Source organism: Halichoerus grypus, chromosome 12 (genome assembly GCF_964656455.1).
Source record: "Halichoerus grypus chromosome 12, mHalGry1.hap1.1, whole genome shotgun sequence".
Lineage (NCBI taxonomy): Eukaryota > Metazoa > Chordata > Mammalia > Carnivora > Phocidae > Halichoerus > Halichoerus grypus.
Window position 1 is genome coordinate 62,005,849 of NC_135723.1, and position 14,956 is coordinate 62,020,804.

Consider the following 14,956-nt stretch of genomic DNA (forward strand, 5'->3'; position numbering starts at 1 on the left):
AAGGCACCTGCTTCCTCTTAAACCCTGTCAGTGGGACACCCCAAAGAGAACATGGGATGGTAATGCACAGAGTGGCCTTTGGGGTGGAAGCCAAGGAACAGAGAGATGCGGGGGTGGGGGGGTGGGGTGGGACCAGAGCTCCGCAGCCAGCTAAAGAGGGTAGAAAAGCCAGGTGAGGCCGGCAGAGTGAAAGCAAGCTTGCTGACTGCGTGGCTTTGTTCACAACATCCTTGGTGTGTTTTAGATGTTTATTGGGACCGTTATTGAGGCGATCCGTTTAGTGGTTTTGTATCTCATCCCAAACCCCTGAATGCTAAATGGGACTAGAGACAAGAGCTCTGTCATGTGACCCAGAGAGAGGTTGAGGCTAGATGTGGCAGTCACTGGCTCAGCCACACGGAGCGCTGGAGCCAGCTCTGGGACAGGACCCAGGTCTGCCATCCCAGCCGGGGGGGGTGCCCTTTGTGTGGCGGTGCTCTTGTGCCCAGAGAGAAGGAGAAAGGAGTCCTGTGCGTGGGAACGGGGTCTCCACTCTTAAGAGTCGCCGGTCCCACACAGGTCACAGGCACGGGCTGCTCAGCCCGAGTGGCCAGCCTGCGCGGGGCGGGTCCGGCCAGCGCCTCTTCTTTGCGGGACCGTGGGCTTCCGTCAGCCTGGAGGCCTCCCCTGCATTTAAGCGGAGCTGCTTGTGTGTGGTCCTACTAGGGGTCCCCCTACTCCAGAGAAGATGAAAGAGGCCTGCGGTGGCTTTGGCGGGGGCAGGAGGGAGGAGATTTGGAGGGAAGATGAGGAAGCCTGCTCATTGCTATTCTGCCCCAGCCTCTGAGCCCTGTCTGGGGTGCAGAGTGCTTCGCCCCAGCCCCCACCTCCACTCTCACCACGAGAAGAGAGGCCTGGAGGAGGGGGCCACCTCAGGGCTGGGCCCAGGCTCCCCAGCCCTGGAGCAAGATCGGCTTCTTGACTGCATCTGCCAGCCGCTCTGCCACAGAACAGGCACTCAGCATGGGAAGGGGTGGGGTCCACAGGCACCCTCACTTCTGACAAAGGGTTCCATTTCTGTCCAAACTGGTTTTCCTTTAGTCCCGCAGTTCTCAGACTCAAGCCTGCATAGAACTTCCTGGAAGGCTGTGAAAACACAGTATTCTTGGACCCAGCCCCAGAGTTTCTGACTCAGTGGGTCTGAGTGGGGTGCATCTCAGTGGTGCAGATGAACATCTGCATCTCTGGCAAGTTCCCTGTGGTATTCCTGGGCTGGGGACCCCACTCTGAGGATCACTGACTTCCAGAGGAGAGGACTGCATCTTCACTCCTTCCCCACCGCCCCCCACCCCCAGCACTGAGCTCACAGCTGGTCCCCATTTTATGGATCGGAAATATTGGCTGGGAAGTAAATTTCAGGAAATGGAATCTTATTTTTTTACCCTTGAATTGTGATGCTAAAATGAGGGGCTTGTTCTAACAATACCCGAGCATCCTCAAAGGGAGGACTGCGTCTTTGTCTGAGTGCCTTTGGTGTCCCTGGTCTCATGGGTTTTGAACACTGTGTGGAACTGGACAAAATCATCACCATGACAACCTGCGATTAGCTCCTTATTTTGTTCCAGTCGAGGCTAATGGTCCTTGTGTTCTCTCTCTGTTCAGTGTGCCCAAGTGGTCTTTTCCCCTCCTGCTGTCGCAAGGCACTGCGTCTCCTTGGCTGCTTTGTGTCTAGTGTCTTAGTGTGAGCAGCACCCTCCCACACCCCCAGAGTGTGCACAGCGCTCTCCCCTGAGCAAGATCCCTGCTGCGCCTGGGTTCCTCGCACCAGGTTCTGTAGAGGCTTTCAGGCTTTCGGGGGGTGGGGAACAGACTGAGCCAGGAGGGCACAGGTGGACTTCGTGTAGAATTGGGGAACCAGAGGACAGGTGAATAAGGAGACTTGGGGGTGTAAAAGCAGAGAGCTCTCCCAGGGGAGAAGAGCCATTCTGATTTTCAACCTCTTTTGCGGGGGAGGAGAGGAGGGGAACAGGGACTGATGCACTTGACCATGTCTTCCTTGAAGCAGGCTTTCCCGGCTGCTGTGTCGCTAACCTGTCCTGGTTTTCCCCGGGTTTCTGGCCACCCCTCCTCAGTCTTTTTTGCCAGCCCCTCTTCTGAATGCTGCATTCCTTCTTCTGTTGGGACCAAGCCTTATTCTCTTCTCCTCTCTAGTGCACACCCTCTCACTAGACCCATCGTCCTGGTCCGCGATGGGTCCTACCTAGCACCCCTGTGCCAACCACCCCCGGTTCTCTTCCCCCTGTTCCGACTCCCCGTCTGCACTCCAGACTTGTATCTAACCGCCTGTGGGAAATCCACCTCCACTTGGCTCCCGGCACCATCTCAGACTGAACACACTCCAGACGAAGCCCTTGAGCTCCAGCCTGCCTCGTGCCGTCCACCATTTGCTTCTCATCCGGTTTCTCTCCACTGTGGGGAAAGGCTGACCCCTCCAACCACACAGACACTCAAGCCAGAAGCCCAGGTGCCATCTTTGGTCCCTCTCTCCCTTTCACTGCATCAGTCAGGGTAGCCTAGATGTCACTGCAGTAACCAAAAAAAAAAAAAAATAATAATAAAAATAAAGACCTTAAGATTTTAGGGACGCAGCACAACAGCCTTTATCGCTTGCACACACGGGTTACAGGCCGGCGTGGTTGGCAGAGGCGGGAGGCGGAGCTTGACTCTGCACCGTCATTCAGAGCCCCGGGCTCCTTCCATCTTAGAACACTGCCACCCCCAACCTGTGGCCTCCCAAGGATGCTGCAGAGAGGGGAGAGGGAGAGAACGGGCATGGAGCCTGTGAGGGGCGCCTCTGAGAGCAGTCCATCACCTCCACTTACTTACCATTGGTGAGAACTCAGTCACGGGATATGGGTGAGCATTAACGGTCACTGGCAGGCTGGCTGGCCACAGCTGGTCTGTCACTGGGCCCTCCAGTTCTGCCGCCTCCAGGCTCCCCCACACAGCAGGCCTTTCCGTCTTGGCTGTCCTGGCTCCAAATCAAGCCCCTCTGCCCTCCCCTGGACTTCTGCCATATCCTAACAGATACGTCTCCGTTTTGATTTGCTGCTCTTGAAATGTATTACCTTCCCACACAGCTGAATCAGATCATGGGACTCCTTGTCTTAAAACGCATCTGTGGGAGGCAAAACAGTGGTGTCCACGTCCTAATCCCCAAAGCCCGAGAATGTGTTATCTTACATGGCAAAAGGTACTTGGCAGGTGTAATTAGGTTAAGGATCTGGATTATTCAGGTGGATCCAATATAATCGCAAGGGTCCTTTTAAGGGAAGGAAGGTGGCAGGAGGGTCAGAGAAGGAGAGAGTTGAGGATGCTATGCTATTGGCTTTGAAGATGGTGAAAGGGGCCACTGGGCAAGGAATGTCTTGAATCTGGAAGAGATAAGGAAATGGATTCACGCTAGAGCCTCCAGAAGAAACGCAGCCCTGTAAACATCTTGATTTTAGCCCAGGGAGGTCAACTTTGGACTTTCGGACCTCCAGAACTGCAAGATAAGAAATTGTGGCGCTTAAGCCCTTGAGTTGGCTTTGTTGCAGTAGCAACGAGGAAGGTAATTCATCATCTAAGGGCTTCTCTTAGCATTTAGCCTAAAGTGCAAGATCTTTCCCTTGGACCACCGGACGGTAAGCTCTATGTAGGCAGAGACCGGGGCTGTTCTATTCACTCCTGTATTGCTGTGCAGCGTCGGACTCATTACTGACACAGAATAAGAGGGAGGGGAGGGAAAGTGAGAAGAAAAATAGGGTAAAAGGAGGAGGGGGAGGAGGAGAAAAGGCGTCTTGAAATCCTCCAGTCCCAACAACACCAAGCTTTGTTGGGACTAGAGTCTGGAACAGATGGGGATAGAGAAGCTGGATGTATTCTGTGGGGGTGGAAGGAAAATGAGTTGCTGTCCTCAGTTAGAGAAACCCAAGGCTCTTTCCCATCCTCCTCATCTCCCCGGAAGCGGTTTCTGGGGGGATTCAGAGCAGGCCCCATGAAGGATGGGAGACGAGATAGAGCCCACACCACCTCTGAGAGGTGAGAACTGTGGAAGTGTGCGTGGGGCATTCTGGGAAGCCCCGAGGTGGCGACCTGAGTCTCCTGCGACCCCAGTGATGCGGGCCAGAGGGGTGGTCGGAGGGCTTTAAGCTCCCGATGGGGTCAGGGACATTGTCCCCTAAAGGAAAACTGTTTTTCTGCTCACAGCATTTCTGACATTGAACGTGTGGGTTTTCCAGGTTTCTGTGGACACCGACTGGTGTCCCTACAATTTAATTCACTTCTGACACTAACTACCTGGAGTTAGCACAGACCCTCCTGGCTAAGAGCTTGGTCTGAAGACTGTCTCCTCCCCCACTTCAGACGCCAGTTGTAAATCATGGGTCCCCATGTCATCCACACTTCTGTCTGACTTAACTACGAATTGGGGGTTCCCATGACCTACCTCCTCCTCAGTTTCAATAATTTGCAGTAATGGCTCACAGAACTCAGGGAAACCCATGTACTGGTTTACTATAAAGGATATACAAGAACAGCCAGATGAAGGGGCTCATAGAGTGAGGTCCAGAAGGATCCCAAGTGCAAGAGCTTCTGTCCCTGTGCAGTTCGGGGTGCACCAACCCAGAAGCTCTTTGAACCTCATCGTTTAGGGTTTTTATGGAAGTTCTGTTATGTAGGTATGATTAACTAAATCCTAAGCCATTGGTGATTAGCCCAATTTCTAGCTCCTCCCCCCTCCCCTGGGGTTGGTGGGTGGGGCTGAAAGTTCCCTGGCAACCAACCACCAAGACCCCAGAGTCACCTCATTAGCATAAATTCAGGTGTGGTTGAAAGAGGCTTATGAATAACTAAAGACACGCCCCTCACCCTTATTAGGAAATTCCACAGGTTTAGGAACTTTGCCTGGAAGCTGGGACTAAGACCAAATACATAATTCTTACTATGTCATGGTAGTGCGGTTCCCTAAACCCAGACACTGGGATTGGGCCCTCGAATTATGGATTTCAGTTCTAGTCTTTCCACCTGCCCTGGTGCTGTAGGAATTGCCCCTAGGAACCTTAGTCCCTGGAGGGGAACCAGGCTGGGAACCTAAGGAGGGCACCAGGAGGGCTCCTATAGTGTGGCAGGCCATGGGGTAGGGTGGGGCACCTTGGCAGGTACCCCCTGGGAGATGTTTGTCTTGGCAGTGGGGCCAGAGAGTGCAGCCCCGGACTCCTTAGCCACCCTCTGGGCACCAGCAGGTCGTGAGTGAATCTCTGTTCCAAATTTGAGCTCTGGTCACCCAGAGTTGGGCATATGCTCAGAGACACCCTGCCCTTGCAGTGCACACAGGGAAACTGAGTCAGAGTCGTGAAGTGAGCCCTTGGCAGAAGTCAACCCAAATTCAAGTCTTCAGGCTGCCTTGCAGGTGCTGAAGGGACATGCAGGTGCCCTTCTGCTTCCTCTGCCCTCACAGGCAAACTTCTCAAATTTGTTTTCTGCCGCACCGTGGCCCCGGGCCTGATGGGTGTGGGAGGTGGGGCAGGTGTTGAGTAAGTAGTTGTTAAGAGCATGGATTCCCCACCATGCCTCCAACCTGGGAGCCCCCCGCTCCCCTCATGGCATCTCTGCCTGGGGCCTGCATCTTTCCTTGCACCTCAACCCTCGGGATCATGCTCCCTCTATCTGAAGTGCCCCGAGGAACGTCAGCTGGCTGCAGCAGCTGGTTGTGCCAGGGCCTAATGTTCCATATTTTGGGAGCATCTGTTGGCTGGGGCTTCTAGGGCATGGGCCAGACACAGCCGTGCTCCACGGCCGTTCCACGGTTGGTCTTAGTGGACCACGGCAGCCAAAGATGTGCCACTGGGTCTCTTTCAAGGACATGACGTCATAACCAGCCACGTGCCAGCTGGTTTCCTGCTGTGAAGGGTGGGCAGGAATCAGCAGTAACTGACTACTGCTGTGAGACCTGGGATGCTGCTCCCCTCATGTGGCCCTGGCGTCCTTGTCTTCTTGGTTTGTTACCCTCTGAGTTTTCTATGGTGCTTCCAGCTCCCAAACTTGGTCATCCCAGGAGCCAGGAGACCATAGGTCAATGTGACTGGGTGTGAATTCCAAAATAGCCAGGTCTGAATTCTGAGAGACCAGGTTTTCTGCATTTGGAAGTTTGGGGTGCCTTCTTGTCCAAAGGCTACCCGTAAGTCCATCATGGACCCCAACAGAGAGGCTGGGAGCCCATGAGGCCTGCCCTAGGCCCCCTTGCCCTGCCTAGAGCCTGCCCAGGCATCCTCTGTGACCGGTTGGTGGCACTCCACTGGAATTTCTCCTCACCTTGCAGGGCTCTGCTTCATCTCCTTGTCTGGGCCTCTCTCAGGGGAATGATTCTCAGGGACACCTAATTGAAATAATGAAATTAATGCCAATAACAGCAGTGACCATGCATTGAGTGAGCCTGGAGTTCCAAGAGCTTTACATGTATGAATTCATTAATCCTCACGACAGCTCTGGGAGGTGGGACACTCTCTCAGTTACCTGCTGATTGTCCTTTATCTGGTAAAGAAGCCTCTCCAAAGCCCATATTTATAGACCCCTCAGCAGGATGTGGGTCCCTTCCTGAAACTGTACTCTGCCATCAGACCCTCCACGTGGCTGCCTCCCTCTTCCGCCTTTGCCCCCCGCCTTAGGAATTCTATCACCGCATGCACTTCCTCTGCCCACGTGATAAATGTGGGGTTCCCTGGGGCTCCCTTCTCCATGCCCTTCTCACTTCATGCCCTTTCCCAGGGCCTCACCCCCTCCCCATGTGCCAGAGAGGGAGGCAAGGCCTGGGCCTTGGGAGCCATGTTGAGGACTTGAGGTGGTAGGTTCTCTGAAAGGTGTGCACTGCTGGGGGTGGGCTGGATGTCCCGACCAGATCTTCCTTTTGAAAAGATCACTGTCACAGCCTTGTGGGGTCAAGTGAGGAGACCATGGTGCTAGTAAAAGGTAACTTACCCCTTAACTCAGTGGGGGTAGGGGGATGGAGAATAGGGCATGGATTTCACAAATACCTGGAGGTCAGACCGGCGGGACATGGTGGCCAGTTGGATATGGGAAAAGAAGGAGGAGACATAGCAAGGGCGGTCTGTTACCGAAACCCAACTTCGGCTGCCCTTTGTTCGAAAAGCCAATACTCAAGAGATGAGTTTTGCTTGGAAAGGAATATGAGCTTTATTCAGGACGCCGACCACTTGGGAAGAAGGCAGTCTTGTCCAAAGGCCAACTCTGAGGTTTCTGCCAGCCTAGAGATTTTTTAAAGGGTCTAGGGCAGTTAATCAGTTAAGGGAGTGCAGTGGTCTGTAACATTTCTTGATTGCGTGCCCAGCACAGACGCCAGCTGCAGATGTTATCGGGGTGCTCAGGGGTCATACAGGAGAGTCTGGCGACTGCTGCAGAAGGACTGTGTTCTTTCTAGGAAAGAATGCGTCATCTGTAGGTATACAAAGAAAGGTTTCGTTAATCACGTGGGTTAAGGGAGCTTGCTAAAGCCTGAAGACTACTAGCTTGGCCATAGGGGCCGAAGTGGCTTCAAGTGTGTCTAGCTGGGGCCGAGACAGGAAATGGGACTCTAGTGGGAGATGCTGAGCTGAGTCTTGGACAGGCTGGGTTTGGATTACCTCGGGCCTTTCGTGGTGGGGATACGCAGCCACGGGAGGCTGTTTTCAGGGAGTGCAGGTGTCAGGATCGGGGGTTGTCTGTGTGTAGCTCTGTCCCTAAGTCCATGAGCCAGTGATCTTGTCCGAGGTGGGAGGGGTGAGGTGCCGGGGCAGGACAGCTGCCAGCGTCTGTGTTCAGGCCCGGTTAGGGAAGGTGGAGAGGTGGCCAGCTGGTGGCCAGAGGCATTTCAGCGGAGAGAAGAGGGATAGAGCCAGAGGAAGGGGTGGAGCACGAAGGGAGGTGAGGAAGTGGCCATGGGGGGTGCAGAGAGCTCCTGGGCGAGGCTGGCCAAGGCTGGAAGGAGAGAGAGATTGCATGGTAGGCAGAGGGGCAGGAGGGTCTGCTGAGCCCCCAAATTAATACCTGGTCGTCAAGCTTGTCATCCTTCTTTTGCTCCCAGCAGCGCATATGCAGCGAGGCACCAAGTGTTGATGATTCCTAAACACCCCTCGGTCTGTCCTTGCTCCCCCTCCAGCCCTCTGCCTCGCCTAAGCTGGGCCTGCGCCACCACGGCACTGGCCTCTTCTGTCTCTGGGCTCTGCGTCCCTTCACAGTCCTGGGCCTTGGCCATGCAGGCCTCTGCCTGGACGGCATTCCCCTCCTCCCCGTCGGGCCGGTTGCTGCTCCCCCTCCAAGTCTCAGAGCCTCGCCATCTGGAAGGCAGGTGCGGGCCTCGAGCAGCACCCTTAGGCCAGACAGTTCCTGGCCCTCCCCTAGGGGCAGGGAGGGCCCACCAAGGAGACCGAGCTGAAGCGGGACCCCATAATGATGGCAGAGGCTGGGAGGACTAGGGGGAGCTGGTGTGGGGTGATGGTGGGGTGCTCCAAAGACCCCCAACATCTCATGCTTAGTGATCCCGCCCTGGCCTGGTATTGGCCTGCTTCTCCCTTCCCCACAATCCTTCCAGCACCGTGGGGCTGTGGGAGATGTAAAGTTAGGTGAGAGCTCCCTCTCCACCCCAGGAGCTCCTGAAATGTCCAGCTCCTCCTTGATGGGTCTTCCAGGGATGAGGCTGAGCCCTGCCTCACACAGTGAGCCTCACCTTCTCTCCCTGAAACCGTTCCCTCCCCCTGCAAGGGCCTGGCTCACCAGGGTGTGTGTGCCCACCCACATGTGTGTGGTGTGTGCAGTGTCTGTGCATGCAGGCGGTGGGGCCCCCTCTCACCAGGGTTCTCTCCTGCACAGGCTGCCCTGGGATGTGGGACAACCTCACGTGTTGGAAGCCTGCCCGCGTGGGTGAGATGGTCCTGGTCAGTTGCCCTGAACTCTTCCGAATCTTCAACCCGGACCAAGGTGAGTTTCCCCCTGGGGCTTCCCTAGGCCATGATTGGTCTAATCTGCTCCCCACACTTGGGCCCCAGGCCTTCCTGGGACGCAAGTACCAAGGACCTGGGGCCCCCTGCAGGCCAGTATTCCCTGTTCCAGAGCTCCCATGCTAGTGGGAGCATGAAACTATAGACCCTGGTCCGCACAGGGACATGGAAGCACCTGCAGACATGGCTCCCAGGGTGATGTCGAGATGCGCCCTTGGGTGTGAGGCCAGGCTGTGCCCTTGGATGTGGGCTCTGTCACTTACCCAATTTGGACCTTGAGTGAGGCAATTCACCCCTCTGTCCCCTGCCCCCCATTCCCTGGTCTGTCAAATGGCAATGTGGCATAGTGACTGGGGAATCGTGTGGAGGAATGCACATGGTAGCCCAGGTCTTGGCACATTTTAATGGTCAGTAGTGTTAGTTGGTGTTACTATCAGTATCACACATACAGGGATGCTCAGAGGCCCAGAGAGATACCCAAAGATGGACACACAATGAGACGCCTTCAGGCAGCTGGGCACAAGACACTCCCTCATGTGCACACCCACATACCCACTTAGATACTAGGTACGGTATCACAGAGAGCTCAGCTTGGGACATGTCTGTGTTTGAGGTCTCGGGGGGGCCACTGATGTGCTGTGGAGATATTCAGGGCCCCAGACCCATTTGAGAGTCCTAGGGGTGGGCGGTGTCTGAGCTGTGTGACTCAGGATGTCGGGACAGGGGGCAGAAGTGAGGGGGGCAGTGCTCTGAGAAAAGGCACAAGGCCTTAATGACCACATCTCCAAGGGGAAGGGTCTGACAAAGAGGGGTTCGTGCAGATCTCTTCTTTAGGTGTGAGCTGGCCTCTCTAGGCCAGTTCCCACCTTTCAGCTGGGACCTTGTAGTCTCCTAAGAAGGGCTATTCTCCAGCCAGACTGCCCTAACTCTGGGAAGGGCCTAGAGTTGGACCCTGGTCTTCCACCCCACTCCTTGTGGCTGTGGAGGGAACCAGGACACCAAGTTAGGCGGGGCTGGGCTTCAGGCAGGTGATGTCCTGAGAACCGCCCCACTGACTGCTGAGCCCTGGGTTGGGGCCTTGTTTAGGGGAGGATGGATGGCAGGGACTCTTGAGGGGATTAGAGACATCTGAGTCACTTGTGTGCTCATGCACAGGACCTTGTGACCTGGTCTTCAGCTTCCTCTTTCACCTACCTAAGGCTTAGGCCAGTGTCCTTCTAGACCTGGAGAGTGTTCGAACTCCACTCCACTACGGAGTCCTGCCTCCCTCCATCCTCCGACCTGTCTAGCAGAGGCAGAAGGCATATTCTCTTTCACTTCTGGAACTCTAGCAACCGGGACTCTGCCTGGAGGGGCAGGTGCTTGTGGGAGGTGGCAGAGGGGAGAGGGGCAGTATGTTGGGGTGCAGGGCCCCATCCGAAGACCAGGGGAGGCAAGGTTTAGCTAAGATGCCTCCCTTCCCCTCCTCCCACTTCCCCTTCTGGTTGTTTAGCCACACCTCCCACCTCCAGACCTGCCAGCCCAGAAGGAGGATGGCTTTAGGCTCTTCCATCCTGACAGCTGGGGGGCTGGGTGTGGCCCCAGAGCCAGACAGGAAGTGAATTTGGAATCAGAGACAAACTCGGGCTACAGTGTGCATGGGGGGCCTCGGTGCGGTGGCAGCTGGTGACTCAGCCACATCCTGCTGCATTCCTATGGAAACCGCCTTCCCCACTTCCTCCATTCATGTACTCCTCTCATTCATCATTTACCTGAGGCTTCTTGAACATCTACTTTGGGTCAGGTACCACGGCGAGACTGCTTCTTTTCGACAACAACCAAAAAGGCAAAATGACTCAGTGGTGAACTAAGATTTTAAGGAAAACTTTCCTTCACACTCTGTCCCTCCCTTTGGCAACTGCACCATGAATGTGTTATTTACACCTGATCCTTAATGGCTCATTAAGGCAGGGCCCTTTAGTGTCTCTGTTCACAAAGCTGGATTAGTGAGACTTGCCTTACATGCTGAGAAAGTTGAGAATGGCGTTTCTCCTTCTATGTCGTGGCTCCCAGGGCCGAATCTGTTTGCTGTAGTAGTCTGAAGATACAGGGGCACTGAGCTCCCCTCCTCCTCTCAAATGCCTCTACTCATCTCTCCGCAGCTGGGTCGCATTCTGGAGGGAGAGGTAGAAGTCTCCCGTGTCTGGCCCACCCCCAGCCTACAGTCCTCATGCCCCTGGGTCCCCGGCAGAGTTTGGGCATGGGGAGTGGGGGAGGGAGGAATTCAGCAGGACCCAATGAGAGCAGACCCAACTCTAGCTCCCTCGTTCACCTCTGGGTTCTCTCTCTTTCTCTGTTTCAGTGTGGAAGCTAGAAACCATTGGTAAGAGGAACCTTGGAGAGGACAGGCTGCTGATCATCTGTCCATCTGTCCATCCAGCGGGAGCCCAGTTCTGACTGCTGGGAATGGGTGGGGGTGGCATGAGAGGCTCCTCAGGGACCAGATTCCCCACCCCTACCGCCTGCCCTTAGCCATCTGGGGAGGTGGGGGACACAGGCAGATGGCAGACACAGCGCTTGGCCTCGGGGTGCTCATGGGCTGATTTGGGAGGCTGAGACACACTGGTGGATGGGATAGAAAATGAGCATTGTACGGGCCTGAATGTGTGTGTGAGCCCGTGTAGATACTGACATCCTCAGTGGTTTGACGCTGGAATGGACGCAAGCTTGAGAGACCTAACTATGCAGCATGCAGGCAGGGTAATGAAAAGGTCAGGAGAGGCTTCTTGGAGGGGGTGGCATGTCAGCTATGTGTTGGAAACAGAGGATTTTGAGAAGTAGAAAGGAAACGAGGGCTCATTGCTAGCAGGGGGTTCGTCATAAGAAAAGGATGGAGGTGGTATAAAGAGTCAGGAGAGAGAGAGAAAAAATGTCCATGGATGAAGTCCTGGGCTCCCTTGGATGAGACAGTTGGGGGCTGAGATGGAGGCTTGTAGACCCAAGAAGAAACCCAAGTCCAGGACCCGTGTTGCTGTTCCTGCCTTTTTCTGGAAAAGGCCCAGTCATCCTTTTCCATTCCTCTCCCAGTCCGGAGGCCCTCCCACCTTCCTGACGATATCCCATTTCCACTTCCTGTGGCCCAGTGGGGAGAACTGAGTCATGGGCCATCATCAGCATCACAGAAGTACAGAGCAAATGGGATTGATGCCAGAAGGCACGGGGTGTGTGTGTGTGTGTGTGTGTGTGTGTGTGTGTGTGTGTCAGAAAGGTGTGTGGCTGCTGTGTGTGCTGCAGCCTTTTGGCTGAGACCCCACCTCTGTCCTTCAGACCAGGGATGGCCTTGACCTTCCAGGGTAGAGAGTATACCACGCACAGCCCTGGCATGCTGATGGCTGTGCGTGCTGACTCATGCCCACTTCTGTGCTTTGCAGGGGAGTTCGATTTCCCTGACAGTAACTCCTTGGATCTCTCAGGTGAGGGGATAAACTGGGGCCCACCATGGGCTGGCTGGAGGGAGGGCATGTGCTGACACGGGAGCTTGGGGGCCCCGTTCCAGGGCAAGCAGGGCCTTTCTGTGGCTGTGTGATCTCTGGAAAAGCTGTGGATTTTCTCCACAGAAACTTGCACTCACGTGCTCAGACAGAACGTTGTGCGGACAATTTCTGGGAGCACAGATCTCTCGAAGCCACACTGTGGACTCCAAGTACAAATCCCCTGGATTCGATGACCTCTGATAGTTTGGAACTCCCAGGTGCAACGGTGGTTCTCCGACTTTCAGTGTGACCTCAGTCACCTAGGGGGCTCGTTAAAACTCGGATTCCCCGCCCCCAGAGTCGCTGATTTAGTGGGCCTGGGGTGGGGCCTGAGAATGTGCATATCTAGCCAGTCTTCCCAGTGATGCTGATGGGCTTGTCTGGGTAGGGTGCCCACTTTGAGAACCAGTGCCCTAAAATCCTGTGCTCCTACGAAATTGCTGGGGCAAAATAGTCTAGTGAAGTGGGCGCAGTCATGGCAAGGTTTTGACAATCTAGAGAGTACTCCATCTTCTGGAGATTTCCATCAGAACAATAGAGCGGCAAATTCGTGGAATAGTTTTGAACAAAAAAGTTTATATGCCTCTGTGCCCACACTGTCTTATAAAAAGAAACGGAGAAAGGAGGAAAATAAAAGAAAGGAAATGGCTTCTACCTCTGGGACACTTTTAAATAATTGCTTTTCAAAACAGCTTCCCTTTCCTCTTCCCACCACCCTGCTGTGGGCAAAGCAGAGAGGAGAGGAGGCCCAGGAATGGGAAGGGACTTGGCCAAGGCCATGACTCCCCTGGGACATGCAGACTTTCAGAGGGACTTGGAAGGAGGTCACTAGTAACAGCCTGACATGGATTTGCTGGAAGAAGGAGGAATTTGGCATCAAAATGGGGGACAGAATTGACTCCTCCTCTCCCTGGGCCTGTCAGGCATCCTCCTTGTCCTATGTCACAGGACTCCAAATTCGAGAAGCGGTAGAGACCAGTAGTCTCCCCACTCTGGGCAGAGCTGTCTTCTGTGGCAGGGTCACTCACCCTCTGCTTCTTCCCAGAGTCCCAGGAAGTGTGTTTCTGACTCTCTTGGCAAGAAAAGACTTGGCCTCAGCTCTTCCAACTCAGCTGGCGAGGACACGGGTTTGGAAAAGTAGAGGGGTTTCCTGTCTTGGCCTCTGCCCTTGCCTCCTTCCCGACCTCCCCAGAGGTGGCCTTGGCCACAGCAGGGGGAACTTTCCAGCAACACGGGTGCTGGAGCTCCTTTTCTGTGGAAGTGTCTTGTTTTACACAAGTTCCTGGCCCCTGAATCTTGTGAAAGAAAGAACCATTGCCACGTGCCCTAAGATAACAGGTAAACTTCCAGGAAGCCAGTCTGGGAACAGGGGTCGGTCTGGGGCCACAGTCCAGGGCTGGAGGCAGAGGGGGCTGCTTGCCTTCTCCCCTCCACGGGATGGCCATGGTTTACCCTTACAGACAATTGGGAGAGGGGAAGATAAAATGAGCAATCATTAAAGGCTAAAAGGCCCCAGGCAGGGCCAAAACCAATCTAGATTCCACCCTACAGACCGTAAATGACTCCTTCCCCTTTGGTGTCCTACAAAATGGCCTTTACAGTCTATCAAAAGGAAATTAAAGTACATTAGTGACAGGAAACAGACCTCTAAACCTGGGAAGACGAAAGTTTTTTTTTTTTTTTAAACCTAAATACATATCTTAATAAGATCTGGCGCTAGGTTAATGGAGGTCTGGTCCTTGTTAATCAAGCAAGCCATGCATGTATCCCCTTGGTGCGGGATCTTGCAGCTGTTGCAAGGCTCAGAGCTCCCGGTGTTTGAGGGGCACTCCGGCTCCAGAGTCACCTGAGCTGACTCCTGGACCAGAATCCCAGGGTTGGAGTGCGCTGGCGGCTGGAGTCTGCAATGGTGATCGCACATCATTCATCTCTGTTCACCGACGTTTGACAAGTGCTGACCCAGGGCCTAGGGAAGAGGCTCAGGCCTTTCGTCAGTGAGCGTTTGCCAGTTCCAGAAGAGAGGGAGGCCCAGTCCCCTCAGCCCTTGTTAAGAGATCAGCTGTGCCTTGTCTTCCCCAGTGTCCTTCATGTAAAGGCTGAGCTTGAGGTCACCAGCAATTCCTATGTTCCCGTGGACGGGGCAAAATTTCATGAACCTTCAATCACTGTGCTTCCCAGATGCGCATATGGGTTTCTAGAAATTCTCACTTAAGTAAATTTCAAGTAAGAATTGCAGGGTTTTCTTAAATCATTCCCGTGCCCCACTGAGTTTTTGTTCTACTGCAGACGTGAGGGTGGTGAGCCGGAACTGCACTGAGGATGGATGGTCAGAGCCGTTCCCTCATTACGTAGACGCGTGTGGGTTTGATGACTATGATGAATATGAGCCTGGGGACCAGGTGAGTGGCTGTCCCCACGGGGAGGTGGCGGGGG

General features: G+C 54.5%; 1 protein-coding gene across 5 annotated transcripts in view; it reads left to right on the top strand.

Annotated features, from left to right (window-relative positions):
• The window catches only part of ADCYAP1R1 (ADCYAP receptor type I), a 56,883-nt gene that overhangs the window by 16,312 nt on the left and 25,615 nt on the right, over positions 1-14,956 (top strand). For 4 of the 5 annotated variants that reach the window (XM_036118102.2, XM_036118100.2, XM_036118101.2 and 1 more), the window contains 4 exons: positions 8,884-8,991; positions 11,353-11,373; positions 12,422-12,463; positions 14,810-14,922. In XM_036118102.2, the coding sequence (XP_035973995.1) occupies positions 8,884-8,991; positions 11,353-11,373; positions 12,422-12,463; positions 14,810-14,922 (284 nt within the window). The remainder of the gene's footprint in view (positions 1-8,883; positions 8,992-11,352; positions 11,374-12,421; positions 12,464-14,809; positions 14,923-14,956) is intronic. The other variant, XM_036118103.2, reaches the window with a different exon arrangement.